Here is a 27,891-nt window from a genome sequence, read left to right as displayed (position 1 = left end):
CGATGGATATTGCAGATTGCATGGAATCCTCTATGTCTTAAGCAACCTTGAGGCCATAGTCTTTTTTCGAAGGAAATGAAAACTTCCAAAAGAAGCTCCATTGTGGGCCGTGTAAAGGATATCTCACGTAATTCGAATGTGCCTTTGAATGAAGCCTGTTTTATGCAGATTATCTTACAGGGGCAACCTGCCTCAATTTGCCTCATGAAATCTGAAAATGAAACTAACACCTACAAGTAGATTCAGACAGTCAGCTGTTACAATTTACTTATAAAGTAACCAACTTTCACTGACCATGGCCAAAATCAAAATTAGCTTGGAACGAAAAGTCTTAGGATAAAACACTTAAATCAGTAAGAGGTCAAAAGGCTCCGGCCAGGTAACAAGGGTACTCTGTACCATCTATGCCTTTTTAAAAGAAGTATTCTACAGGAATACTACCGTGTATTCCTAGAAATAACTTAAATGAAACCATCCCTTAATAGGTCTATACATCACTGAAAATTCCATACTAGACAAAATGGGTCAGTATGAACATAGTGTATTTTAATTAAGTAAGGGCCCTTTGAAGGATGGGCCAGTACACATAGGGGGAAATCAATGGCTAGAAAAACACTGCCCCGACTATAAAGCCAGGCATTTGGTCACAATTAAGTTACAGCCATTCCCACAATAAAACAGGTGACAAAATGTTCAATCTTCCCACCGTAAGACAGTGGCAACACCAAACTAAATTTGGTAGGAAAACTTCTGCCTGCAGGCTAGTTCTCCACATTATACATGTGGTCCACAACACATGGAGTTAACAACTATGCTTGTTTGTTATTTATTCAAACTAATTTTAAAAGACTAGTTTAAAAAAACGGTAACAGAACTAGAATACCATGGTCTTTAATGCCCATGATTCTCAAAGCAGCATCTTGACTACACCCTGTGGTGATGGCAGTGATGGTGATGGAATATTTGAAGGAAGTTTTCCAAATTCCAGTCGTTTTCCTAACCTTAAGACAGAATGAAAATTAAGCTATTAATACAGCAGATCAGCACATACAAAATAATTAGAGGCAGAATCTGAAGGCCAATAATTGTGTCAATTTCCTCCTCTATAGATGAGATTATATATGCCTCTGATTAATGTTTAGTGGAATAGGATTAATGAGATGTTCAGTTTCTGAAAGCTGTCTATAAAAACAGAGACTTCAGTTCAGGAGAAATCTGCAACCACACTCACATCACAGTGATATGACCTGAAAAATTTCTGGTTAACTTTTGCTTGACAGAGAGTCACCTAGAAACTTGACTCTTGGTTTAAAAACGTGGTGTGTATACTTCTAAATAAGCTCCATGAATCTGGAGTTTAAAAACAAAATAAAAACAATTCAACACAAACACACAAAGTAGATTAGGACAACTAAGTATTTCCAGATCTGGTGTCTAGGTCTGGTAATCTTATAGGACCTTAAAATTTAAAGCCAATTTCCTGAAGGTTCTGCAAAGAACAAAATACTCTTCCAAGAAACAGTGGAGTCTGAGGTTATAAAGACAAATAACAGATTCCTAAACTTAGTTGACATGAGTTCAATTGCAGAATTCTCATAATGTTGTTATAAACCAACGTTAGGGGAAATTAAAATGAAACAAGCATCTCCTTAGCTATTTGCCCAGACCAGATAATGAACTCAGTTCTCAAGAGAGTATCTAAAGAAAATAATATATACTGTCAGGATTCTCTTGATTTTTTAGAAAGGTGAGAGAGAGAGTGTTTGTGCGTGTGAGTGTGAGTGTGTGACAGTGTATGTGTGTGGGTGTGCGCGTGTGTGGGCGTGTGAGAGTGTGTGCATCTGTGTGTGTGCATGTGTGTGAGTATGAGGGTGAGAGTGAGTGAGTGTGAGTGTGTGCATGTTGAGTGTGTGCATGTGAGTGTGTGTGTGTGTGCATTTAGGAAAAATTATACTGGGGATAAATATAACTGCTGTTGGGCATCACCAAGCAAGCAGACTTTTTATTTCAGTGGAACCAGTAGCTTGTTTCTCCCACCTCTGCAGGGGAAATACTAACCCTTTCTCTCCCAAAGGCACACCGCTGCTGTTTGGCCACTTCTCGCTGCCATCTCTGACCTTCATGCCTCGCCCTGAGGATGCAACACTTGCTCTGTTTGGGGACTGATCATATACAAAGTTTCGACAAGATGCAAGTTTGGACTCCAGTGCCTAAAAGAGAAATGTTTTCATTTCTAAGTTAGAGGCAAGGACTCTGTTGTCAAGTTCATTCCAGAAAACTGCTTAAAAAATTAAGTGGTCTCTAACTGCACATGCGCACAACTAGACTAGTAAAGGAACTCCTGAGGTTCTTTTTTACGACTTTAAACATGGGCATAAGTGCAAAGGCAGAATACATTTCAACCAAGCACTGGTTTTGCTCCGTGAAAACAGATGTTGTGAAAAGCAAAGAACATCACAACAGCCTCGGAGCCTGGCACAGACATCAGTAGGTGCTGAAACTTTAGACATTGTTCAATACAGTGGAAAATAAGATAACTTTAATGAAATTAGGCTCTTTAAAGAAGAAAACTGAAAGCAACCACAAAAGGAATTAGTTCCAACTTTCCATGAAGTCATCCATGTTGGTGCCTACTCGTATGGAAAATAGGAAGAGCTTCCTTTGCATTTTGTAGCCTTCAAATGATCATTTTTTAAAAATTATGAAGAATGTTTTGTTAGTCCCAAAACAGAAAAGCTTCCCTTGCAGTGAATACCAAACCTATAAAAGTAAGTTTTCTGCCCTAGCCCTTAAAAAATTTGTCTTTAAAAAATTAACTGCACGAGAAACAAAGAAATAAATATGGTCTCAAAATATCCTGTAATGTTTCAGAATTAAGTAAATTTCTAGACTAAAAGCCAATTTGAGAAGAATAATCCAGGCATATCCCCTAGTAAAACACACAGCCACCTTGGGGAAGGATCAAATGTCCTGGTTTGAAAGCACAGAGCTCTAAGTGAATTCTATTCCAGAATACACAAGTTCATAGACTGAACGCTGGAAGGAACCAAAGACATTCACCGTAATATTCTCACTTAAGAGAAAAGAAAATTAAAGTGAGACAGGCTAAATGACTTGCCCTAGGTTGCACAGGTAGAAATGTCAGGCAGGAACAAAGTGCTGAAGATGAAATTAAACCAGTCTCCTGTTTATGTTACTCAGCTTTCCTCAAGAAGTTCAGTTGTTAAAGTTATATAAAAATATCACTTATTAAGCACTTACTATGTGCCAGGCACTGTGCTAAGTGTTAGAGATACCACTCAAAGCCCATGAGACGGTTCCTACTCTTTCAAGGACTTTATATTGAAACAGAGAAGACAATACACAAATATCACTTTTCGGAAAGCTGAATTATTCAACCTTTCAAAAGAAATCTGATTCAATCAAATGTAGGTAACACATCAAAGTGTCACATCGTGTTGCAACCAAGAGCCAAAGCCAAGTGTCAAATTCATATAACTACCCTCGATCTCAGTCAAGGTCCTACGGTTCTGGCTGAATTCAACATCTGTAAGAAGTCATACAAAACAATAGCACACTATCTCTTCTTACCCCGACTTTCCGAAGCAAGTCTCCTACGATGTTCAGTGCAGATATCCTGGCAGCCGGCGTGAGAGGAGTGCCTCCGTAACTGTCCTCCAATCCTTTGGACGTGCAGAGGGAGAAGACTCTTAGAAACACTCCCAAGTCCAACACCTCAGACCAAGGTACGGCAGAGATGCGTTCTGCCAGCTTCTTTTCTGCACTTCATTATGACTGAATTCCAATTCTACAACATACTACAATACTATAACAAACATTTTCACATCCTACCACTTCAGGGTTTGTTCTATGGACAACGCTTGTATTCTTTATGTAGTATGTGGCAAATACTTCTGTTTTCCCAAGGAAATCCAAACTACATACTACCTAATTCGAGAACAATATAGTATTTGTATCATTATTAAAAGTACCTGTTAACATTAAATACTAAAGACAAAGGGCTTCCAAGACTGTCTTTGTTAGCTACCTCAGCAGAATTCTAGAATGCAGATAATGCTATATCTGTTGTACAGATGTAAAAAGTGATGCAGGAGTCAAATGAGGTGCCTTGACCAGGGCCATGCAGTTGCATAAATGGAATCACTGGAGCTAGAAATCACTTCACTGAAGGGTCACCCGACAATTTACTCAAGTTTAAACAAGCTTCTTGGATATTGCTCAGAACACTGCCAGCTTTTTTATTCAGTTTCTACTTAAGGTTGATTACTCAGATATTGGAATGATGCCATCTATCTATACAAATATGTACATACATACATAAAAACAAACTAGGGTATCTATCCACCTTGCTCCTCTCTCCCTTTGATCTCTCTTCAAAAATGCTAGGAATTTCTCTCACCATCCCTTTACCTCTCTTGAATGATCCAGGTGTGCTTACACTGGCACTGGGTCCTCGGTGTGCTACAGGTGTGGATGGCACAGACATAGTGGCCTGCACAGCAGTGTCTGTCCGCTCCGCTTCCAGTGAATTATGCATAGGAGTCCTGGGTTTCTCTTGCTTCTGCTGCACAGCTAATTCCTGTCTCAAGTCTTACAAGGATAAGGATACCAAAAAATTATTCTCCTTTCAATCTAAATTGCCACCAGGTGTCTACAATAAATGTTGAGTGTAAAAACAAAGTGATGGGATGAATTCTAAAAAGAACCCAGAGAGCATGAAGTACACAACTAGAGAACCATCCCTCCCATGCCTTCAAAACAAATTAGACTGTGAACCTCATGTTCTACTTCTTCTATATCCTACTTAAGCACTGGACCTGGACACACAGACACAGACACTCACAGATACACAGACACACACACACACCCTCAGTAAATACTTGACTGATTGCTGAGACTTTTGATCCCCAGTCCCACCATGTGGAAAATTCAGAATGCAGAGCTGAACAACATGGTGTCTTGTCCTTCTGAAACCTGATGATTTTACCCCATGTAATGAATTGAAGGGGACAAGATTTTAGTCTGTTCCAATTCCCATTATGCCACAAGTGTAGCTGGAAGCTACAAGATTCACAAATAGGACAATTCCCCCCATCCTTGCTCCCAACCAATATCCAATCACCTCAGACATAAAGGCAACACTGAGGAAGCATCTCCCCTGAAATGGATACTACTGTTACCACAATGGCCAAAACCATAGAAACAGAACCTAACATGAGTGCAGAACTTCAGCAAAGATTCCATATGGGTCATACTCAGATTCCATGAAAGAATATCTCCTGTTCTCACGCAGAGAACAGGGTGAGGTGCCTAACCCAAAGCACTAATGTGCAGTCTAACGAGTCTGAGTCTGCTCCATAAGCACTCATTAACAGAGTAAACTTCAACTTCCCAGCAAAAGGGAGTGTCTGTTTCATGTTGCGGAATGGGGCAGGGAAGGTAGAGGATGAGATAGGACTGCTAGATGAGGACACCAGGGAAAATTGCATAAATCTCCACCTAACCTCTAGCTTCATCTTTCAGTCGCTGAACAGATTCTAGAAGATTCTCTTTCTCATCAAGTTCACTCTCCAGAAAGGCATTTCTTTCAATGGCCTGATTCAACCGCTGCTCAAAGTCTTCCAAAGACATGATAGTAGCTCTGTATTGAGAAAAAAAATTACACGGAAGCCCACACTATCTAATCCATTTGATCAAAAGATTTTAGCAAAGTGGGCTAAAGAAACTGAGCAAATCTTTCTTCAAAGAAGTAATATTTCTATCGCTTAAATATTTTCATGTTACAAATAAATCATTTCAATTTTTCCTAAAAAAAAAAAAAAAGAACAATGAAAATGTGAAAATCAAACTGTCTGTTCATCCACCTTACCGTTTTGCTCTCTCCAAGTCATCATTTGCTTGTTCAAGCTCCCTGATATATTTCTGTAAATGATCTTTAATTGCTTTAGTCTGTGCAAGGTCGTCTTCTAATGCAGAGATCTGCCGGTAGTCTTCCGAATGCTGCATTTCAAACTTTTCCTGAGAAACGAAGCCAATGCCAACATGAATGATTTAACGTTTCTGAAAAAGTGCATTGGTTGTTTCATTAAAAGTAAAAGTCCATCCTGCAACTACTGTTATGTTACTTATCCAAATACAGTTATTCTAACCTCTCTCTCTCTAGCCAACAAATGAAGACAATATTGACCTATTTCATTAGGCATTTTGATTTGTCTAGATCATACATCATTAGCAAAGAACACATTCTTCTTAACCTCCTTTCTAATTTGTTATAGCATATTTCCCCTTAAAGCATGAGGAATTTATAACTTTCTTTAACCTCTAGGATACTAAAACTTGGAAGGTCTTTACCTTTTTGGTGTGTTTTAGGTAATCCTTTGTAAAAGCAAGACATAGCTCTAAGATCTTTCCTTCTAATGGCCTTTTTGTCTCATATGATCTAATGATAAACTCAATTAAAATTAGAGACCACTTTTTAAAAAAATTCACAACTATCTACCCAAACAGAAGAAAACATGTGCCTCTGAACTTTCTCCTTAAAATCATTTCCATATAATCACGACAAGTAATTTGCAATCATTCTGAAATGAAAAAAGCACCGACTTCTCATGTTCAGGGACAAAAATTCGATTTAATTTTTGGAACACTTTTTCCTTTACTCTGTTCTGTAAACAAAGCTGTTTCCAGAAACAAATATGAGTCAGTTGCTGGGAGTGTTTTAAGTGATGTAATGATGAATAGGCCAGAGAACTGTGGAGAGAGCCATTGTGAAAGAACATCTGAAGAACAAGCATATTGTTCACAGTATGAGGAGACATTTGACATCCTTAATGCTTTTGTTTCCTTTGGCTCTCAGTTTCTTGGACACAAGCAAAGACATAGCTTAATCATTAAGTTACCAAACCAAGAAGCACAAGCTGGTGGCACTCCCTCATGACAAAGCTACCAACACTGGCATTCCCAAAGACTTGATGACATCTCACTTTATTTTACTGGGAGACTCTTTAAAGTCCTTATTCATATAATTGGGAAACAGAGGGTAATGAATGCTATGTAGTATATTCTGACAAAAATCCTGGAAAGTTAACCTCCTTTCAAAACATGTACTGAAAGAACACAGGTTTGTTAAGACAATTCCAATACACTTACACATTTAAATCTTTTCTCTTTTGAAAGGATGAACAAGGAAGAATGTTGCTGAAAGGTTGAGCTTTCAATTTGTGCTAATTATAATAAACTGTCAGCTGATGCAACTATCAATGAATTCTCTGTTTCTTCCCTTACAGGGTTTTATATTCAATTTGTAATGAATAAGTCATTTGTGAGGAAGTCAGTCTCAGTTGAATGTTTCTATAAGGTGATTTATAAATGAGTATTTGTGGATGGTATTTTAGTATAGAGGAGGTTTTTTTTTTTAAGTCCAAGTGATTTCAACTTCTTCTTCCTCTATCTTTCCACTTTTTAGTGCTGATATATTTTTCAATGTTGGCTTTTTTGGGATCAGTCTAAGTAATTCAAACTTTCATGCTTGAAAAAATGAATATTTTACTCAGCACCAACAATTTGCTTCACATCTGGATTACCGCAATAGCCATCTGGTCCTCCTACTAAACATCAAGCACTATAAGACTCCTCTTCCTAAAATGCAGTTTTTAGTCATATTACTCCCCTGCTTAATAACCTACAATAACAGGTCCCTGTTGTCTACCTTATCAGGTCTAAACTTCTCTCTGCTCTGATTTTACAATTCCTCATAACCTGACTTGACCAGTTGGGATTAGAGATTTGAAACGTAGGCAGCTGCCTAGAAGGTAACAAATCCAATCTAATGCAACAAGCATTTATTAAAAACACCTATTGGGTGCAAAGCACTGTGCTGGGTGATAGGGATATAAAGACAAGGAACCCCACCCCCACCCCAAAAACTTCCTTCTTACTAGTGGAGACAATGTGTAAACAGATTAGTACATATTGGAAGTATGGGAAAAGAGGGGGGACCAATAAGGAAAGGGATCAATAAAGGCTTCCCATTGGAGTTTACACATGAGTTGAACCTTAAATAAAGCTAGAATTCTTAAGACATGGAGGTATGTTCCAGATAGGAAAAAATTGATTAAAATATAGTACACAAAGGGGAATAATGTGAAATAAAGCTGGAGCCAGAAGAAGAAAAGGTATGAATATAAGCTTCGCGGAAAACAGCAAAGGAAAGGAAGTCAGAGAGCCTGTGGGACCTTGGAACAGTCACTCCCCCCTCTAGTTTTTCCAAGGCTGGTCTTGGCTTCATTGTGTCTAGGAGAGCTCGGTGACTTAATCACAGAATCTGGGAAGAATATACACCAAGTGTGGGTAGGTCTGAGAGCCTTCCACCCTTTATGGACACATGGACCAAGAAACAGGCCTACCTCCTTGGGCTTTTCTGTTCCAAGTGAAGTAAAGCCTTCTTGACACTGGGAATTTGAGGAATCTAGAGGAAACCTTGATGTCCTAGTGTTCCAAGTAGACTTTCAGCATTAATACTCTGAATGAAGAGAGTGTTTTGGGACTCTAGCCCAGGGGATGAGACAAAGACTGGACCAATGCCATGTACCTAGTTTTGGGCCTACTTCGCCCACCAGAGACCAAGGTGTAGGGAAGAGTATGCCCTAGAGATGTTGGGGGAAATGCCTATACTTGTTCTTGCTATTTCTTCAAAGTAAACACTTCTTTATAAAAGCTAAAAATTAAAAATAAAACGAGGGGTCTGGACTACATGACATGAGGTCCCCTTCAACTCTAAATCAAGAGTTTGTATTTGTTCCTACTGGTAAAGGCAGTCACCAAATTTTCTTGAGCAGGAGTGTGGCAGAGATTTGTGCTTTATGAAGATTATTTTAGTAGCTGTGTGGAGGGTGGCTTGGAGCTGGGAAACCTGGAAGCAGGAAGCTGTTGCAATAGTGCAAGTGATAGATAATGAGAACTATGTAAGTCAAGAAGAGAGAATGAAAACACCAAATATACAACTCACAAGACTTGTCACTTAATTGGTATGGAGGGGCAAGAGAGAAAACAGACTTAGGCTACAAAACCAAGTTACTAGAAAGACAGAGATCCTCTCAACAAAAATGGTTAAGAGTGGAAGAGAGACAGATTTAGCATGGAAGACAATGAATTCCCTTTTGGACAACCTGAGCTTGAGAAGCCTTCAGCTAGCAATGTCCAAAAGGCAGCTGGTGAGGCAAGAAAGAAGTCACAAGGGAGAAATTATAGATAGATGTGCAAATTTGGAAGTTATCTATCTATACAGAGTTGATTTAGCCCATGGAAGCTGATGAGATCATCCAAAGAGGGTGCAGAAAAAGAGAACAGGGCCAAGGTAGACTGAGAAGCAGCAAGCACAAAGGTAGGAGAAAAACCCCAACAACAGGGTCATGAAAGCATGAAGGAAGACTGAATACTCAAGAAAATGAGGAGATAGCCAACAGGGTCAAATGCTGCAGAGAAGTCAAGGATGAAGACCAGATTTAGCTGTTAAAAGATGTGATGCCGATGCCATTGCTGGTGGAGCTGTGAGGGAATCCAAACATTCTGGAGAGCAATTTGGAACTATGCCCAAAGAGCTACAAAAATATGTATACTTTTTGACCTAGCAATACTCCTTCTAGGACTGTATTCCCAAGAGATCATAAAAATGGGAAAGGGTCCCACATGTACAAAAATATTTACAGCAGCTCTCTTTATGGTAGCCAAGAACTGGAAATCAGGGGAATGCCCATCAACTGGGGAATGACTGAACAAGTTGTGGTATATGAATGTAATGGAATACTATTGCTCTATAAGAAATAACGAATAGTCACACTTCAGAAAAACCTGGCAAGACTTATATGAACTGATGCTTGAGTGAAATGAGCAGAACCAGGAGAACATTATACATAGCAACAGCCACAGCGTGTGAGGACTATTTCTGATAGACTATTTCTGATAGACTTATCCCTTCACAGCAATGCAAGGACCTAAAACATTTCCAAAGGACTTTTGATGCAAAATGCCATCCATATCCAGAGAAAGAATTCTGGAGTCAGATCACAGAATGAAACAGACTATTTTTTCTTTTGTTTTGTTTTTTCTTAAGGTTTCTTCGCTTTAATTCTTTTATGCAACATGACTAATGTGAAAATGTATTTAATAAGAATGAATGTGTAGAACCCATACAAGACTGCAAGCCATCTGAGAAGGGAGGGGGAAGGAAAGGGGAGAAAATTTAAAACACATGGAAGTGATTGTTGAAAACTGAAAACAAATAAATTAATAAAAAAAAAAAAAAAGAGAGATGTGATGCCTTTGGAGAAAGCAGTTTCAGTCAAATGGTAAGGAGTTCAAAGCCAGACTGCAGTAGTTGAGAATTACAAGAGAGGAGAAGTAGAAGTAAAAAAGTGTAAATGGCTTTTTTGAGGCGTTCACTGATAAAAGGGAAGAGAGCTACATTTATAGTTTAAGAGGAAAGCAAGATCAAAAAAAAGACTTTTAAAATAACAGTTAACAATAGCTAGCATTTATATAGCACTTCAGGGTTTGTAAAGAACTCTGCAGAAACTTTCTCATTTGATCTCTATAATAATTGTGAGAAGTATGTCTCATTATTATCTATATTTTACAGATAAGGAAAATATGGCTGAGAGATGAAGTTACTTGCCAAGAGTCATACAACTAATACATGTGCCTGAAACAGGATTTGAACTCAAGTCTTCCTAAGTCCAACAGTTTCTACACTTCACCACCTAGCTGAGCCAGGTGTTAAACTCCTTAAGAAAGGGGGGAGAATGATATGGGAGAGTTGGTTATTAACTGAAACCAGGAGCTAGAAAGCGATTGATGACGATGATGGAGTAAGCCTCAAAGGAACGGTAGCAGCAGAGGGAGGGTATGAAAGTGGGTAGTAAGGAACGAAGGATATTCTTCCTATTCTTCCTCCTGATTCAGAGGGGAAGATGATACCCACAACTGGAGAGGGTATCTGAGGTTGCAGTATCTTTTAGGAGGAAGTCAGATTTCTGTTGAGTTCAAGAAAGTGGAAGGAATAGAAGTGAAAGAGCTCCAACTCAAAGAAAAGTGTATTCATAGTAAAATGTAAGTTATTCTATAGGATATGACAGCTAGGGTAACACAATAGGATAGAGTCCAGAGAAAGAGAAATGGCTGAGGTGGAAGAATATGAAGAATCAGAGAGAATAAGCAGAAGAAACACTTTTGTGTTTATGGTAGGCAGCCTAGAACTCTGAATTAGGAGGGAATTTGTTAGCCACAGGTCAGGGACATTCTAAGGAACACTATTCAATATTACTTTTTATAAATGTACATGATTCTTCAAGCTAGAAATTCTGCTCTCCATAATATGTATTTATTTTTTGATAAATTAAACTGCATGTGCCGTGAAAGTTCAAAACCTCAGGTGGAAAGTAACAGGTAGGGGAATAATTTTCAGATATGGAAAGATGTAGTTGCCTAGGGCACAAAGCTCCCAAGTTCTACCTGACCATACCCCATTATTCACCCAAATGTATCCTCTGTTTCAGGGAGATCAGGATCCTTATGTCCATAGCTTCCACCAAGCTTGTTCCTACCACTGTGCCTTTGCCCACTTAAAATGCTCCTGGTCCTTCAACACCTGCAAAAGATTTCTGTTCCATCTTTCTTTTTTTAATTGATGCTTCTTTCTGTTTCTCCTGCCCAACAGAACTATCCCTTGTAACAGAAGAGAGTTAAGAAAAGCAAACCAACCCACTGGTCAAAATTGACAACATGGGACTCTAGCCTGCTTTGAAGAGGAAGGCCTCCTTTACCCACAGTCTTCTGAAAACACAACTAGTACCTAAATGGATCTGTGGTCATATCCTTCTTACCTTAATTGTTTCAAGCTCCATGCAGAGGCGATTATTTTCTGACAAAAGATCCCGATTTCTGGTTTCAATTTGTTGCAACTGAGTCTCCAGCTCAGCTTCATATTCTCGGCTTCCCTCTTGAAATTCACGCAGTTCCTCTTGTGTATTTTCTGCCCTAAAAAAAGAATTTCCAACCACTAACTCATATGCGGATGTCCAGAACTTTGTGGAATAATTTAGTACCATAATTTTAATTAATTAGTAAAATAATTTTAATCTGGCTTTTCTCTAACCTCTTCTCCCCAAAATCTGAAATCTTAAGGATGACATAATACCAAATCTAAAATGTCTTTAACTGAGTAGAAGGAAATACTAATCCATGGAATAAAACTTCTCCTAGAAGGTTCCCAGGATTATAATCACATCAGAGGTAAAATCTGAACCCTGGTCCTGTGACTTGAGAACCAGTGTCTATCCTTATATCAGGCTATTTTGGGTTACAGGAGTTAATAAGAAACCATTAAAAAACAAACACAAAACCAGAGGTGAGGACCACCACAAAAAGTACAAAGTCCTAAATATCCTTTCTTTTTTCATAAAGATTTGATTTTCAGAAGACAGAAGAGCTGACATTTGTATAAAGTGTTTTATGATTTACAAAATGTTTTGCATTATTTGTTTTATTATTATTATTTTTAGATTTTGACATTCATTTCCACAAAATTTTGAGTTCCAATTTTTCTCCCCACCTCTCCCTTCCCTCCACCCCATAATATCTTGCATTTTGATTACCCCTTGCCTAAATGAGCCCTCCCTTCTATCACACCCCACCCTTCCCCTATCCCCATCTTTTCTCTTTTCTTGTAGAGCAAGATAAATTTCTATACCCCATTACCTATGTTTTTCATTTCCCAGTTATATGCAATAATAATTCTCAACATTCATTTCTAATATTTTGAATTCCAACTTCTCTCCCTCCCCACCCATCCCCACTGATAAGGCAAGCAATTCAATACAGGCTATATATGTGTTGTTTTGCAAAAGACTTCCATAATAGTCATGTTGTGTAATACTAACTATATTGCCCTCTATCCTACCCTGTCCCCCCTTTTTTTTATTCTCTCATTTGACCTTGTCCCTTCCCAAAAGTGTTTACTTCTAGTTACTCCCTTCTCCCACTTGCCCTCCCTTCTATCATCCCCCTCACCCCACTTGTCCCCTTCTCCCCTACTTTTCTGTAGTGTAAGATAGATTTTCATACCAAATTTAGTGAGCATGTTATTCCCTCCTTAAGCCATATGTGAAGAGAGGAAGCTTCACTTTTCCCCCTCTCACCTCCTCCCTTTTCTCCTCCATTGAAGAAGATTTTTCTTATCTCTTTTATGAGTTATAGCCTGACCCATTCCATTTCTCCCTTTCTCTTTCCACTATTTTCCTCCCTCACTCCTTAATTTTTATTTTATTTTATTTTTTATGGATATCATCTCTTCTCACTCAACTCAACCTGCACTCTCTGTCTATGTGTGTGTGTGTGTGTGTGTGTGTTTGTGTGTGTGTGTGTAATCCCTCCACCTGCCCAAATACTGAGAAAAGTCTCAAGAGTTACAAATACCATCTTTCCATGTAGGAATGCAAACAGTTCAGCTTTAGAAAGTCCTTTATGATTTTTCTTTCCTGTTTACCTTTTCATGCTTCTCTTGATTCTTGTGTTTGAAAGTCAAATTTTCTCTTCAGTTCTGGTCTTTTCATCAAGAATGCTTGATGTCCTCTATATCATTGAATGACCATTTATTCCCTTGAAGTATTATACTCAGTTTTTCTAGGTAGGTGATTCTTGGTTTTAATCCCAGTTCTTTTGACTTCTGGAATATCCTATTCCAAGTCCTTCGATCCCTTAATGTAGAAGCTGCCAGATCCTGTGCTATCCTGATTGTATTTCCACAATATTTGAATTGTTTCTTTCTATCTGCTTGCAATATTTTCTCCTTGACTTGGAAATTCTGAAATTTGGCCACAATATTCCTAAGAGTTTCTCTTTTCAGGTCTCTTTCAGGAGCTAATTGGTGGATTCTTTCAATATTTATTTTGCCCTCCGGTTCTAGAATATCAGGGCAGTTTTCCCTGATAATTTCATGAAAAATGATGTCTAGGCTCTTTTTTGATCATGGCTTTCAGGTAGTCCCATAATTTTTAAATTGCCTCTCCTGGATCTATTTTCCAGGTCAGTTGTTTTTCCTATGAGATGTTTGACATTATCTTCTATTTTTTCAAACTTTTGGTTTTGTTTTCTAACTGCTTGGTTTATCTCACTGCCATTCATTTCCCTGAATTCAATTCTCTCTTTCAGAGAACTATTTTGTTCAGTGAGCTTTTGAACCTTCTCCTCCACTTGGCTAATTCTGCTTTTTAAAGTCTCCTTCTCCTCATTGGCTTTTTGGACCTCTTTTTCCAATTGAGTTACCCTCTTCTTAAAGGTGTTATTTTCCTCAGCATTTTTTTGGTTCTCCTTTAGCAAGCTGCAAACGTGCTTTTCAAGCTCTTCCATTGCCTGAGCCAAGTTTATGTTCACTTTGGAGGCCCTGGAGGCAGAGGTCTTAACTTCCTGTGACAGTATGCTTTGTTCATCCTCATCCAAAAGGATGGGAGGAGACACCTGTTCACCAAGAAAATAACCTTCTTTGGTCTTATTTTTTTTCCCTTTTTTGGGCATTTTCCCAGCCAGTTACTTGACTTCTGAATCCTTTGTCAAGAAGGAGGGTCCTAGTGCTTCTCCTCTTCCCTGTACAAGGCTGAGATTCAGATCAGCTGCTCCCCTCCCCCAGGGGCTTTAAGTGGGAGTGAGGCTGCCATTGAGGGCTGAGGTTCAGATCAGTTGCTCAACTCCACTTGAGGTTTTAAGCTGAGCTGCCTGGACAATGGACCCAGGCTGCTTCTGTGTAGCCACCTGCCACTTGATGCTACTGCTGTGGGAACCCTGTTCCCCTCTTGCCCAGCTGGGAAAGCCCTCCCACACTGTCCTTTGGAGCTTTCTTTTTCCCTCATGGGTTGAGGGATCTGGGACCCTCCCTGCTGGGAATTCTGCCCCAGAGGTCTGTTTAGGTCCTGTTCTTCCCAGTGCTGCATGGCTTGGGCTAAGCTCTGCTCCACTCAGCATCCCGTGAGATAGACCTTTCCTGTTAGCCTTCCAAGTGACCTTTCAATGGAAACCTTTTTCACTCTGTTGTTCTGTGGCTTCTGCTGCTTTAGAATTTGTTGAGAGTTATTTTTTACAGGTATTTTGTGAGTTGTAGGGGAAGCGCTAGAGTATATGCGTCTTTCTACTCCACCATCTTGGCTCCACCCCGTTCATTATTTGATCATCAAAATAGCCCTGTGAGATAATTTACCTACTTTCTTGATCAGGAAACTGAGACACTAAGAAATTTGGTTATAGCAAGGTTACAGAAGTACTTAATGACACAGTCAGGATATGAACCTAGGTCTTCTGACTCCAAATTCAGGGATCTTTTCACTACATTATAGATGCTTATAACATGATACTGAAAAAAGGTCATTTTCTCTATTTTCAGAATTGATGGGATATTGAGTGTAGCAAACAGTCAAAGAATCACAGGATGATAGATTTAGAGCTGGATGGAATCTCAGAGATCCAAGCCCAATCTTATTGATGTTACAGATGAGAAAACTGAGGGTCAGAGAAGTCAGATGAGGGTCAGACAGCAAGTACTTTTCTGAGGCAGGATCAGAATACAAGTCTTCCTACTCCTAGTCCAGCACTCTAACCACTATGCCAGTCTACAAGGAGTTAAGATGGTGGAGACACAGTGAGATAGGATCAGCGGGGAAGTTTAATAACTTACCTTTGCTTATACTGTATAGCTAAGTCTTTCCAGTAGCTAATTTCTTCCTCTTCAGAGCTGAAAGTCTTCCTACCTGAGTCCTCCATGGTAAGAATATGAGGAGAGATCTATTACTTTCGAGGCAAACCACCTATAAAGAAAGATTCAAACATTACACACACAATGCACAATCTGTAGTCCAAAAAGTACTAGCAAAATTCTGCCAGGGAAATAATACTTAAAGTAAGACAAAATAAAATCCAACAATCACCAGGACATTCAGGGCTTACAAAATATTTATGTATTCTGTATAGGGATTAATGTTGCTAACTTCTATTAATGATCAGCAAATTAGATTTTGCTAAGGTAATACTTTCTGTTATCACTTCTCTTCTCAATGCAATCATTTGTTTCTTATTGTCATCTTAGGTTTTATCTACTCGCATTTTTCTCACCGATATGACGAGGACTATTTCCTCCACAAAGATCCTCACTCTTACTAGCAGCCTCTCTGGATCTTAGGGCTATTAAAAAAAATTAAAAAGTGACTGGCCCTATTTGGTGAAAGTTAAGGAAGAATGTTTTAAAAAATATTTATAATGGTTTTTATCTCAACTAAAGGGGAGGCAGGGTGAGGCAAATCAGATTCTTTGTGTCAGCTATTAATGGTTCTTGGTTCACCCTTGGGGTGGCCAATGTAAATAGTCAGGCAATCAATCAATGGACAAGCACTTACAAGCATTTATTAAACCCCTACTTTGTAAGCACTGTTAGGGACTAGGTAAACAAGTACAAAGAATGAAACAATCTCTTACTCTCCAAGAGTTTATACTCTAATGGGGGAGACAAAAAGTTTGTATATAGATATATACAGCATAAACATATACAAGATATTTGGGGAGGATATTTGCAGTTGGGATCAGGAAAAGCTTCATACAAAAGACGGTGCTTGAGTGGCTTCACACAGGAAGGCAGGATGCGTCTGAGGTAGAGGTACAGATGGAATACATATCAGGCATGTGGGATGGTTAGTACAAAGGTACTGAGAAAGGAGATAGAAGATTGTATGTGAAGAATAAAAAGAAAGCCATTTCGGCTAAATTGCAGAGTTTAGGAGCGGAAAGATAGTTTGGGGCCAGGATATTTTATCCTAGACTGTGACCTTGTTTTTCAAGTATTCTGAGAACTGCATTTCAATATAATTGATTTCTCTATAATTTTGTTTTATTTTATGCATTTAAAAACATTATTCTGAAAAGGAATCCACGAGCTTCTCCACACCACCAAAGGGGTCCATGACATAAGAAAGATTTGAGATCTAGAGACACATAGTCAGATCTGTGCTTATGGGAAATGACTTTGGTAGCAGCGTACAAAATAGATCTAAGTGGTCAGAGACAAAGTAGAGAAACCAATTTCATAGGCCACTAGAATAATCTAGGTAAAAAAGGGTCTCAACTAAAGTGGCAGGCATGCGAATGGAGGGAAGGGATAGAAACACCAAGATCTAACAAATGTCTGGATATTTGGGGTGAAGAGTCCTAACTAATGCTATGGTTAGAAACCTGAAACGTTGGAAGAATGGTGGTACCTTCAACAGAAAGTGGGAGATTTTAAGGAAGGAAGGGTTTAAGAGAAAAGATAGTGAGTTCAATTTTGAACATGTGGAATTTAATATGTCTCCTGGGCATTTAATTTGAAACGTCTTATAGTCAAATGGTGATGATGGGCCTGAGGCTCAAGGGAAAGACTGGGGCTGGATATATAGCGAGAGTTATGACTCAATCATGTAGATATGATCTCTAAGAAGGCCCAGACACCTAGAGTTATGAGGCATAATATTGATAAGGAGACTGAGGAAACAGTCATACAAGTAGGGGAAGAAGCAGAAGAAGCATCACGAAGTCATAGAAAGGAAGACAATATGGTCACCAGGGTCAAACACAGCAAAGAGGCTGAAAAAGATGAGGACTTTGCTTGCTCTCACGGGGAGTGGGGAGGAATGGAGGGAGAAACATTTGGAACATAAAATCTCATAAAAATGAATGTTCAGCTATCTACATGTAACTGGAAAAAATAAAATACTCTTAAGAAGGGGGAAAAGAAAAGGATGAGAACTAAAAAAAATGACTATTTAGAAATCATTGATAATTCTGAAGAGAGAAGTTTCAGTTGAATGAAAATATTCCTTTTGGTGAGTAAGATATTCTCCATGCTTAAAAAAACTAGTTTGTTTTTATTTGAGGGGAGGGGCAGAGAGATACTATACGAATTATAGGAATAACCTCTCAAATATGCTTATCAGTCCCATCTCCTCTTCCCTTTTCATACTATTAGCTTTATTCTTGGGTCATCAGTTATATTAGATCTAGTTGATCAGATCTATGGAGAACCAGATCAAATCTACTAAGCACTAAGCAAGCTCAATGGTGCCCAAAACAGTGCCCAATAATTTCATTACAGAGAACAGGGATTGGACCTGCAGAGGAAAACTTTTTGTACCATTGTAAAAGATATGACATCGTTTCTATAACTTGCTGTAAGAAAGTTGCCTGGAGGCCTGCCAATATTAACGATCAAAAATAATACGTAATTTAAAATACCAACAGAAATAATCTTTGTTAAGAGTTGGAAGGGACCCCCAAATTTTACAACCCATATACAATCAAATAAAACCCACAAACATAACCCCACCCTGCCCCCCCAAAAATCCCTTCAACAACATATTTGACAAGAGAGTCCCATTCATAAGAAGGTTTTTCTTCAGTCAAGTCTGAATCTGCCACTGTTACTTCTACTTTTGTCCTCTAGGGCCAAGCAGAACAAGTTTAAACCCTCTTCCTATTTTAGCCCATTAAATACTTGAAGAGAGCTATCACATCTCCAAATGTTTACTTCTCCAGTCTAACTGTCCCCAGTTCCTCCAATGGAGCATGAACTTGAGTCTTTCACTATCCTTACTATACTCTTCTAGATAGATGCTTGGGCAGCTAGGTGGTACGGTGGATAGAGCACCAGTGCAGGAGTCAGGACAACCTGAGTTCAAATCTCACCTCAGACACTTGACACTCACTAGCTGTATGACCTTGGGCAAGTCACTTAACCCCAAATGCCTCATCCTGGGTCATCACCAGTCATCCTGATGAAAATCTGGTCACTGGATTCAGATGGCTCTGGAGGAGAAGTGAAGCTGGTGATCTGCACAGCCCTCCCTCACTCAAAATAAAATCAAGTGCAAGTCATGTCATTATTTCTCTGATGGCATGATGGTCTTCTTTGAGAACAAAGGACAAACACACACACTTTTAGATAGATGCTTGACAGTTTACCAATGGTTTTCCTAGAATGTGGCCAAGACCAAGATATCGTAGAGTGGGATTATCACTTTCCTGATCCTGTATACTACATTTACTTTAACTGCCAAATCATACTGTTGACTCATAAAGAGTGTTCAGTCTACTAAAACTCCCAGATCTAATTTCTGGATATCTATTAAATTTTAAATTAATAGGTGAGGCCCAACATTCTAGCCTGTTCAAGATTATTTTGGATCCGGATGGTTATTCAGTAAGTTAACTATCCCTCGCAGCTCTGTGGTATTTGCATATTTGATAAGTATGCTTTCTATGCTTTCATTCAGGTCACCAATAAAAATGGAGCATTCTACTAGAGATTTCCTTCCAAGTACATATGGAATCCTAAGAACATAAATCTAGAACAGAAAGGGCCTCCTCACGGAGATATAGAGAGGCAGCTGAGTTGAGATTCAAGTACAGGTTCTCAGATTCCAAAGCCAATGCTTTAAAAGTGAACCAATGATGAATATGTTTTGGGTCCAGTCATTGAACCAATTCTAAATCCATCTAAACTGTATTATCGTCTAGCCCACACCTCTATTTTCCACAAGGAGAAAGGAAATGGAAGCTCCTCTGGTATGACCTGTTTTTGATGAACCTAAGCAACCTCTGTGATCACAGTTTCTTCTTTTGCATGTTTTATCACCCTACTTTGAATACATTCTGGGATTTTGTCAAGAATCAAAGAAAAACTCATTAGCCTACTGTTCTTTTTAGAAAATAGGGATATTTTCAGTCTCCAATTTTGGGGTACCTCTCCCATTATCCAAGGTGCTTTGAAGATCACTTTACTGATAGCTTTTAACAAGCATATCTGCCAGTATCCTAGGATGTAGTTCATCTAGACCCAGTCACTTGAAATAACTGAGGAAAGCTAAGGGTTCTTACTCTCTCACTACTTATCTTTGGTTTGAACTCCCCTTTAGCTATATTTGTTCTGTCCTTTCTAGTTCAAAGATCAGTTTCCACAGTAGAGAAAAGAGAAGTAAAATAAGAGTTGAATAATTCTGCTTTTTCTTACTTGTATAAAAGGACATGCTTTAAAACATATATAACAACAATTATCAATATCATTTAATAGTAGACAAAAAATTACAATAGATAATAATATAAATTCCAGAACTAGAACTAAATGTATGTAAAGAGTGTTTGATGTTTGATAAACACACAGATATTAAACAATGGTGAAAGGAATAACTGTTCAAAATACTGAGAAAACAAACTTAGATCCTTATACTATATATCACAGCAACAAGTTATGAGAACAATGAGTTAAAGACAGATTAGATTTGAACCACAAAAATTTGTCTTGATTGGGGAAGACAGATAACTTATCTCTTGATCAAATGAAATAAATTAGTGGAGACAAGGTAGATTTACTTGATTATTAAAATGTTTTAATTATGTATAATGAAAACTATAGGCAAGTTAAATAAGTTACCATTAACTTTTCCCAGTCTTTACAGCAAATATATTGGATAAAATCCTGGCCAACAGAATTTATAATATATTTATAATAAACTGATAGAACACAATCTCCAATGAATCACATGTTCATAAGTAATGAATAAACAATGAGAAGAGAAAACAAATCGTAAAGAATCACCAGAAAAAAGGCTCAAACTCACTAATAATAACAATATTGAAAAAAAATTTAAAAATGCAAAACAAATCAACTCTGGGGTTAATATCTCATATTCATCAATATGTCACAGGGGAAAAAAAGAAAATAATGCTTACAGGTTATGGGGAAATAGAGAGCCTTACAACTCCAATGGAAAACTGATGCAAACTTTTTAAGAAGAAACCAAGAAGCTATAACAAAAATGGCAAACCTCTGACCAAATAATCCTGCTACTAGGGAAACAATCCAAGGATTTAATTTTTAAAAGAAGAAAAAGCTATCTGGAAAAAGGTTATCTGTAACAAAAGCTGACTAAAATACGCTTAGATACACCTGAATGAATGAATTACTGCATTAGACCACCATTAAAAATTAAAGTCATAAAGACTGCAAAGAAATATGGAAAAGATACAAGCCATAATACAAATCAAAGAAAGAAGAGCTAGAAAGAAGAGCTTGTACATGCATATGTGTGTGACTAGACCATCAAAAATAATTAAAAATCATACAGAGGTAACTGACAAGTGATTATTTGTGATAAAGCATATACTATTCTAGTGAATCATTTGAATAGGTTTAACTTTTTAAAGTTCAGAATAAAAAATATTTTAACAGTAAAATTAAAATGTGAGAAAGAACTAAATAGAATAAAATATGGGTGAAAAAAGTCCCCATTCTGGGCCTAATTCACATCCGTAAATAAACATGAACTTTAGTGGAGAGCTGATAAGAAAAGGCTAGGAGATAAAGAACAGGAGGCAAGTAAAAGTGTACCATTACGATAAAGTAAGTTTCAAAACAGGGTTTCCTTTTCAGGGGATGCCACATATCACTACAAGTGAAAACATCAAAACAGATCCTAATGTTAAGTAGTATATCATAACATTATGTTATATATTTTCTCTAGTATTTCATAACCTTATAGATTAGAGAAAGGATGAAATCAAGGCATGTTTTTGGGGCAAAAATCCTACTATCGGGGTGAGGTCTTAATTACAGCCGTATATACATAAAGTACAGTCATAGACTTTGGGACTTGGTAAACAGAATCATTGGGCCTTCATTACAAAACACAATGCCTTGCTTGTGGTATGCTTAAATGCTTTAGCTGAGCACCATCAGTTAGCACATTTATTTAAACCTGAAGCTGAAAATGAAAATAGTTAAGTGTAACTACCAATCAATCATTTTCATCTAAAAAAAAACCTTTGGGAAAACCACACCGTGCTACTGAGAAAGTCAAGAGACAAGCCTCAGTTGAACTTTCTTTAATAAATATCTTACTAATTTAAGACTTTGTTATTTGAAAACAGCATAGAATATAGGGACATCTAACATTTTCTGTTCCCTGAAGCAAACAAGCTCAATAAAGTTCAAAGACTTGCTCCTCTAGCATGTCTTATTTATCTCTTATATAGCATTATCTGGGTGACGTAAAACAATTTTTTTTACACTCCTACAAATAAAAGTGAGGTTGTTATTTGGAGAGTTTTATTCTACAAATAAAAATATAAAATTGCTTCAGACTCCAAGAGGGCTCTTAAGCTCAGCTCCCTTTGTATAGCCCAATATTAGACTGGCTAAAAACATCTCTGTCCCAAGCAGCCAGAAACATACTTAATCCAATCTTATTATCGAGTCATTTTCCTTGGATCATAGCATCAGACTTAGAGCTGACTTGCCTGTGATCCTACAGTTGTAGTTGAGAATTATGGCATACTACAGAAAGAAATTTTTAGCTCTATTTTAAATGTGCATAAATTACTAATCCTAGAAGGTAGACATGTACATACACTTCTGCTCTGACAAAGAGAAAGATCAGTGTCTTTTAACATATAAAAGTTAACCTGCCAAGAAAACCAAGAGCAAACAGGGTGTACCTTTGATTTGGGAACCATGGAAAAAGCAGACATTCTGACAGAGGCAGGACTTTCCTCCAACTGTCCTGAATCAAACTTGTCTGAATCAAAACTTCCAGTTTTCCCATTATTTTTACTTAGGTTATTTGGTCCCAGAACCATTTAAGCCTAGAAGGAACCTGCAACACCATACAGTTGAATTCACTCACTCCATGGCTGAGGCCCAGAAAAGTTAAGTGTTTTGGATGAGGTTACACAGAGTTAGGGTGACAGAACAGGAAGGAAAGCCCATGTCTTCAGACTTCTAGCTCAGTCTTCTCTCCAGCTACATGCTGCTGCTAAATTATGCCACTTCTCAGAACACATTCCTGGGCAATTCCAGGTAGTTACAGTGAGAAAAAGTATCTGCATACAAAACTCATTACATATCTGCCACAACATGCAAGTAAAGGAGGAATAAAACTGGGGCTAACATCACCAGAGTATTTTATGTCAAAAAAGCAGTCATGTATCCTTCATACAAAAACCTGTTTTTGCCTACAGATTTTTGCTTATTATGTACAAGTGTTAAATAAACCTCCCAGAAAATTGAGCTTAAAAACAAATTCAGGGTACACCTCTGATTTCAAAACACCATTAAAAGAGGAACAAGTTTTAAACAAATTTTCAAGTTTCCTGTCAGTACAGAAAGTCAGCGCAGCTGGTCCCCGACAATACAAAACCATGTAAAGCCACAGGAATCAATGTCACCTGCCCTTTCCTCCATATTCTCCCTCTCTGACCCATCATGTATTGCTTCTGATTAAAACAAATAAAAAAGGGAGTAGAGAAGAAAGGAATGTAAAGATGTTACTGTCACACTCCAATAATTTTAAATATATGAAGTAAGCTCCATGACTTGACAGAAGTGACATCACTGGGGTGGGGCAAGCAGGCCTCGTTTCAGTTTTGATTCAATGTCTATGTTCTTAGCTGTATACACAAGATCTATCATATGCAGATATAAAAAGGACCTATCCTTTCTTCAACATGAGGAACTTCCAGTGCGAATTCCCTCCCATGACTTAGTTACAGGGAGTAGGCTGAGATACACAGAGGTTAAATGTGTGACCCAAGGTCATACAGCTCATGTCAGAAGTAGGCTCTGAACTGACTCCAAGGCTAGCACTCAGGAAGACCTGAGTTCAAATTCACCCTTACTATACCAAGATGCCTCTATCATACTAGGAATAATCTTCCAAGGAGTAAGACTGCAATATAGACTCAATGAAGTAAAAGAAAACACTCATGTCATAAAAATAACCTCTCAGGATTGTAAACCGGGTTAAAGAAATCATTCTCTAAAATGGGAATGGCCTTCTGCCAAGTCGAGACCTTCGAAATTTCCTAAGCACAATTTATTTCTACCTCACATTAAGTGCAAGAGGTAAAAACCTGATGTAAACAGTTAGGTGTGAAGGTACTTAGAAAATGCTGGTCAAATAAGAGTCTTTCCATTAGAGGCAGCTAGGTGGAGCAGTGGACTGGGCCTGGACTCAGAAAGACCTGTTGATCAAATATTACCTTAGAAACTTACCAGCTAAGTGACCCTGGGCAAGTCACTTAACCTGTTTGCCTGAGTTTTCTCAATTATAAAATGAGGATCACAACAGCACTCATCTTCCAGAGTTGCTGTAGCAGAGTAGATAGCTCAATGGATAGAGCATTGCACTTGGTCAGGAAGACCTGAGTTCAAATTTGACCTCACACACTTACTAGCTGTGTGATCCATAGGTAAGTCACTCAACCTGTTTGCCTTAATTCACTGGATAAGGAAATAACAAACCACTCGGTATCTCTGCCACGAAAATCCCACAGAACTCCCTGGGTTCCAGAAGAGCTGGCCATGATTGAACAAGAACACAGCACCTGGCACATGGTAGGCATCCAATCAATGCTTGTTCCCTTCCAATTACTCTTTGGTCATTTGCAATTTTGATTCTTTGGCGACAGAGTGCTCCATGCCTCACACACACATCAAAGAAAATCCACACTAAAGGAATGGACTTCTTCTGCTGGAGTGCCGTTTTCAGTCGTCATCTGCAGTCCAATGTCCAAGATATATACGCATGGATGCTCATTATGTTTGAGACAAAAAGAACATTAAGTTCTCAACAACGTTATCCACTCAGCTGCATATCACTGTCTATATATCATTGATAAATTTCATCGACTTTGTTTTATCAATGCAGATGAATGTGTAGAGGTGAAGTTTACAACAACTTTTAGTATTCTGGGGCTAAATGCAATTAATGAACTTACGAACAAGGCTCACGGTGGGCATCATTAAGTAAGCTGTAAATATATTAACTACGCTAACATACTCTCAAGAAGCAGAAATATGTATGACCAAAAAAAGAGATGGGCTAGCCATGTATTAAGAATAAGAAACAACAGATGAACAGCCTGACTGCTACAAATGGTAACTCTGTATAGGAAAAGAATCAGAGGGAGATATCTAGCCCATTGATTGGATGCTCTATAAAAGATTTATGAAAAGCCATGGGCAAGAAAATGAAAAGGAATAAAGAGGGTTTTCATCTGCACAGACATGGAGAGAAGGGAGAGGGACTCACACTGAGGAAGTCTCATCCATCAATGAACCAAAACACAAGTGATGCAGGGGTGGGACTGGAACCCAGGAATCCTTGGAAGTCTCCTGCCCATGCATTAAAAGTTGCCATATGATCTACAAGTACAGTGACCTAAGCTCCAACCCAGGAACCACAAAAGAACACTTTTTAAGAAGCCTCAGAAGTATCAGGCTAACCATAAAGACAGTCCCAACTTTGTGTAAAACGTGACAAAGGAACAAAGGGAAGTCCCACATCTTCAGGTGGCATCTACCTCTGCATCTCCCAGTGGTCCATAAACTTGGATGGGGGGCGGGGGGAAGACTCTCTATCTTTATTTTAATAAAACGGATTCCCTTTGTCATCCTATTTTATTTTGCATTTAAAAACTTTTTTTTTTCAGAGAAAGAGTGCCCAGGGGTCCGTGACACCCAAAATAAATAAAGGACGTTCCCCAGACCACGCTTGAGTCTCCCAGGAGGAGGATGTGAAGGTGCTGGAGGAGTTCCCATCACCCCCAGAAGTCCCTGAAGCGTTCCCCAGCTACCCGGCACCTCCCCAAGTGCGGTCGAGGGAAACCTGAGCCTGCCCGCAGCAGAAAGCTGAGGCAGGGCAGGGAAGGGGCTCGGGGTACGGCGGAGGGCGGACCTGGAAGGACCCAGGAGGCAGGAGGGAAGGTCTGGGGGCACAAGTGGGGCGGGGGCGCAGTGCGGGGACAAGGCAGGCGTCCCAAGTCCGGAGAAAGGGCGGGGGCGCTAACTTGGGCCGGCGGTCGGAGGGAGGACGACCCAGCCAAGGCCGCTGGGGCGCCGGGGGTGCGCGGCTGCCCCCGGGACGGCTCGGCCGGCCCCCGCGGCTCTTTCCTCAGACCCGGCAGACCTCCCCCCCGCACGCCCCGCACCCCGCAGTCGGGGTCCGGCTCCTTCCCGCTCCCGCGGCCAACCGCTGCACTTACCCGGGCTCCGAGCGGCCGAGGACTAGGCGGGAGGGGCGGGAGCGGCGCGGCCCAGCCCGGCCGGGCCCCCGCCCCCGCCTCCCGGCCCCCGGGGCCGTGCCCGCCATTGGCCGCCTGGCCGCGGATCGCGACCTGCTCCGCCAATCAGCGCAGCTCAGCGCCATTTGGAAACTTTGTATCTCACCCTGCCCCTCCCCTCCCCTCCCCTGCTGCCCTGGGGCGCTCCGGGCCGAGCTGGGTGCGTGGAGGGACTGAGAGCTGCGGTGAAGTGGGACTCTGCACCCTGGTCCGCTTGGGCAGGACGGGGCAGCCCGGTTCGCTGCCTCTCGCGTCCAGGGTGGGCAAGGTCCAGGGCGTGCACCGGTTCCACGCGCCGTCCCTCCAGCTCTCCTGCCAGAACTGCCACCCTCAGACGCCCACCCTCCCGGCCTTCGGCTTCAGGCACCAACCACCGGCCCCAAATCCGGGGCAAAGGTCCGGAGCAGCCGAGGCTAACGCGGGCACGGGTCATCCGAAGGTCCTCCCTTAGAGAGCTAGGTGGCCCGCTGGACAGAGTGCCCGGCCTGGAGTCAGGAAGACCAGAGTTCAGATCCTGCTTCAGCTATCCCTAGCTGTGTGACCCTGAACAGGTCACTTCGCCCTGCTTGCCTCAGTGTCCTCATCTGTAAAATGGACTGGAGAAGGAAATGGCAAACTCTTTGTCTTTGTCAAGAAAACGTCAAATGGGGTCAAGAAGAGTCAGACATACCCGAAATGAAGCCAGGATTCTCTCTGCTCCGGATGTTGCCCCTGAGGCAAAGCAAGTCTTCTGCTTTCTCACCTACACCCACTCCTCCCCTTTGGGCAAATCATCAGCACCCCCTTCCTTTCCTACCCGGCTGGTTGCTTTTCTCGTATTTTTCGTCCCTCGAAAGTTTCCGAGATGCTCGGTATGGTGAAAGGACCACTTAGGACTGGGAAACGAGACCCGGAATTCCAGATCAAACTTTCCTACTAATTAGATTGAGGACATTAAATGAGTCTATCTTTCTGGATCGCATGTTCCTTAGGGAGAAAATAGAACTTCATTTTCGGCTCCGAACTTGTGACTTCTTCCTCTGGATGGGGGACTCCCAGTGTAGAATCTCCCTAGGGTGAGACTACTTGATAGTCTCGAAGAGTTGCCTGGAGAGTAGAGAGGGCACGGGACTTAGCCTAGATCGTGGAGAATCGGTCAAAGGCAGGATTTGAACTAGGTGTCAATTATTACAAAATCAGCCTTCTAGCCGTTACACTATGTTTTCCTCTCTTAAAGATGATCTTTCAGGTATAAAATTGTCTATATTTCAGATTACTCCCTCTCATGTTCTCTTTACTCTAGCCGGATTGGATGACTTCCTCATGCCCCAACTAGGTTCTGTGCATTCTTTCCTCCCATGCCTTTGTGGGATTCCTGCTATATGCCTTTCCCTCCCATTTCTCCACATCATGACTTCCAAACCATCATTTTTCAAGGGCTATCTCCTACATAAACTTTTCCTTGATAACTACAGTTGTATTGATTTCCGCATCTTCTTTATAACAAATATATTATTTTCATTGCTATCTTATCTCCTCCTCATCTTTTAACTTCTTTGAAGGTAGGATCTTATTTCTGTTGGTTTATTCCTCCTATCCTCTTCTACAAACCTTATGAAGGTCTCTTAAATGAATAAATAAATAGAACAATGGAAGAGAGAAAAACCTTAACATTAGTAATTTTATAAATCCATAAGTGGTTAAAATAAT

At 39.8% G+C, this 27,891-nt stretch overlaps 1 protein-coding gene across 1 annotated transcript; it reads right to left on the bottom strand.

The window, feature by feature from the left end:
* Nucleotides 1-802: 802 nt before the first annotated feature.
* Nucleotides 803-26,213, bottom strand: NDE1 (nudE neurodevelopment protein 1). Its single transcript, XM_072610391.1, has 9 exons — nt 26,125-26,213; nt 15,740-15,869; nt 11,901-12,054; nt 5,891-6,039; nt 5,526-5,662; nt 4,432-4,611; nt 3,592-3,683; nt 2,059-2,210; nt 803-1,001 (listed from the first exon to the last, which is right to left on the bottom strand). The coding sequence occupies exons 2-9, from the start codon at nt 15,823-15,825 to the stop codon at nt 908-910; spliced, it is 1,044 nt and encodes a 347-aa protein (XP_072466492.1). The 5' UTR covers nt 15,826-15,869; nt 26,125-26,213; the 3' UTR covers nt 803-907.
* Nucleotides 26,214-27,891: the final 1,678 nt, after the last annotated feature.

The sequence above is a fragment of the Notamacropus eugenii genome, chromosome 1 (assembly GCF_028372415.1).
Source record: "Notamacropus eugenii isolate mMacEug1 chromosome 1, mMacEug1.pri_v2, whole genome shotgun sequence".
NCBI lineage: Eukaryota > Metazoa > Chordata > Mammalia > Diprotodontia > Macropodidae > Notamacropus > Notamacropus eugenii.
This window is presented reverse-complemented; position numbering and strand designations above follow the sequence as displayed.

Excerpts from the sequence above, each read along its gene's own strand:
- NDE1 (XM_072610391.1), bottom strand. The coding sequence starts at position 15,825 with ATGGAGGACTCAGGTAGGAAGACTTTCAGCTCTGAAGAGGAAGAAATT. Across the intron at positions 5,663-5,890 it reads GACTTGGAGAGAGCAAAACG|AGCTACTATCATGTCTTTGG; the intron begins GTAAGGTGGATG and ends TTCTCAATACAG. Across the intron at positions 4,612-5,525 it reads ACTGAAAGATGAAGCTAGAG|ACTTGAGACAGGAATTAGCT; the intron begins GTTAGGTGGAGA and ends TATCCTTGTAAG.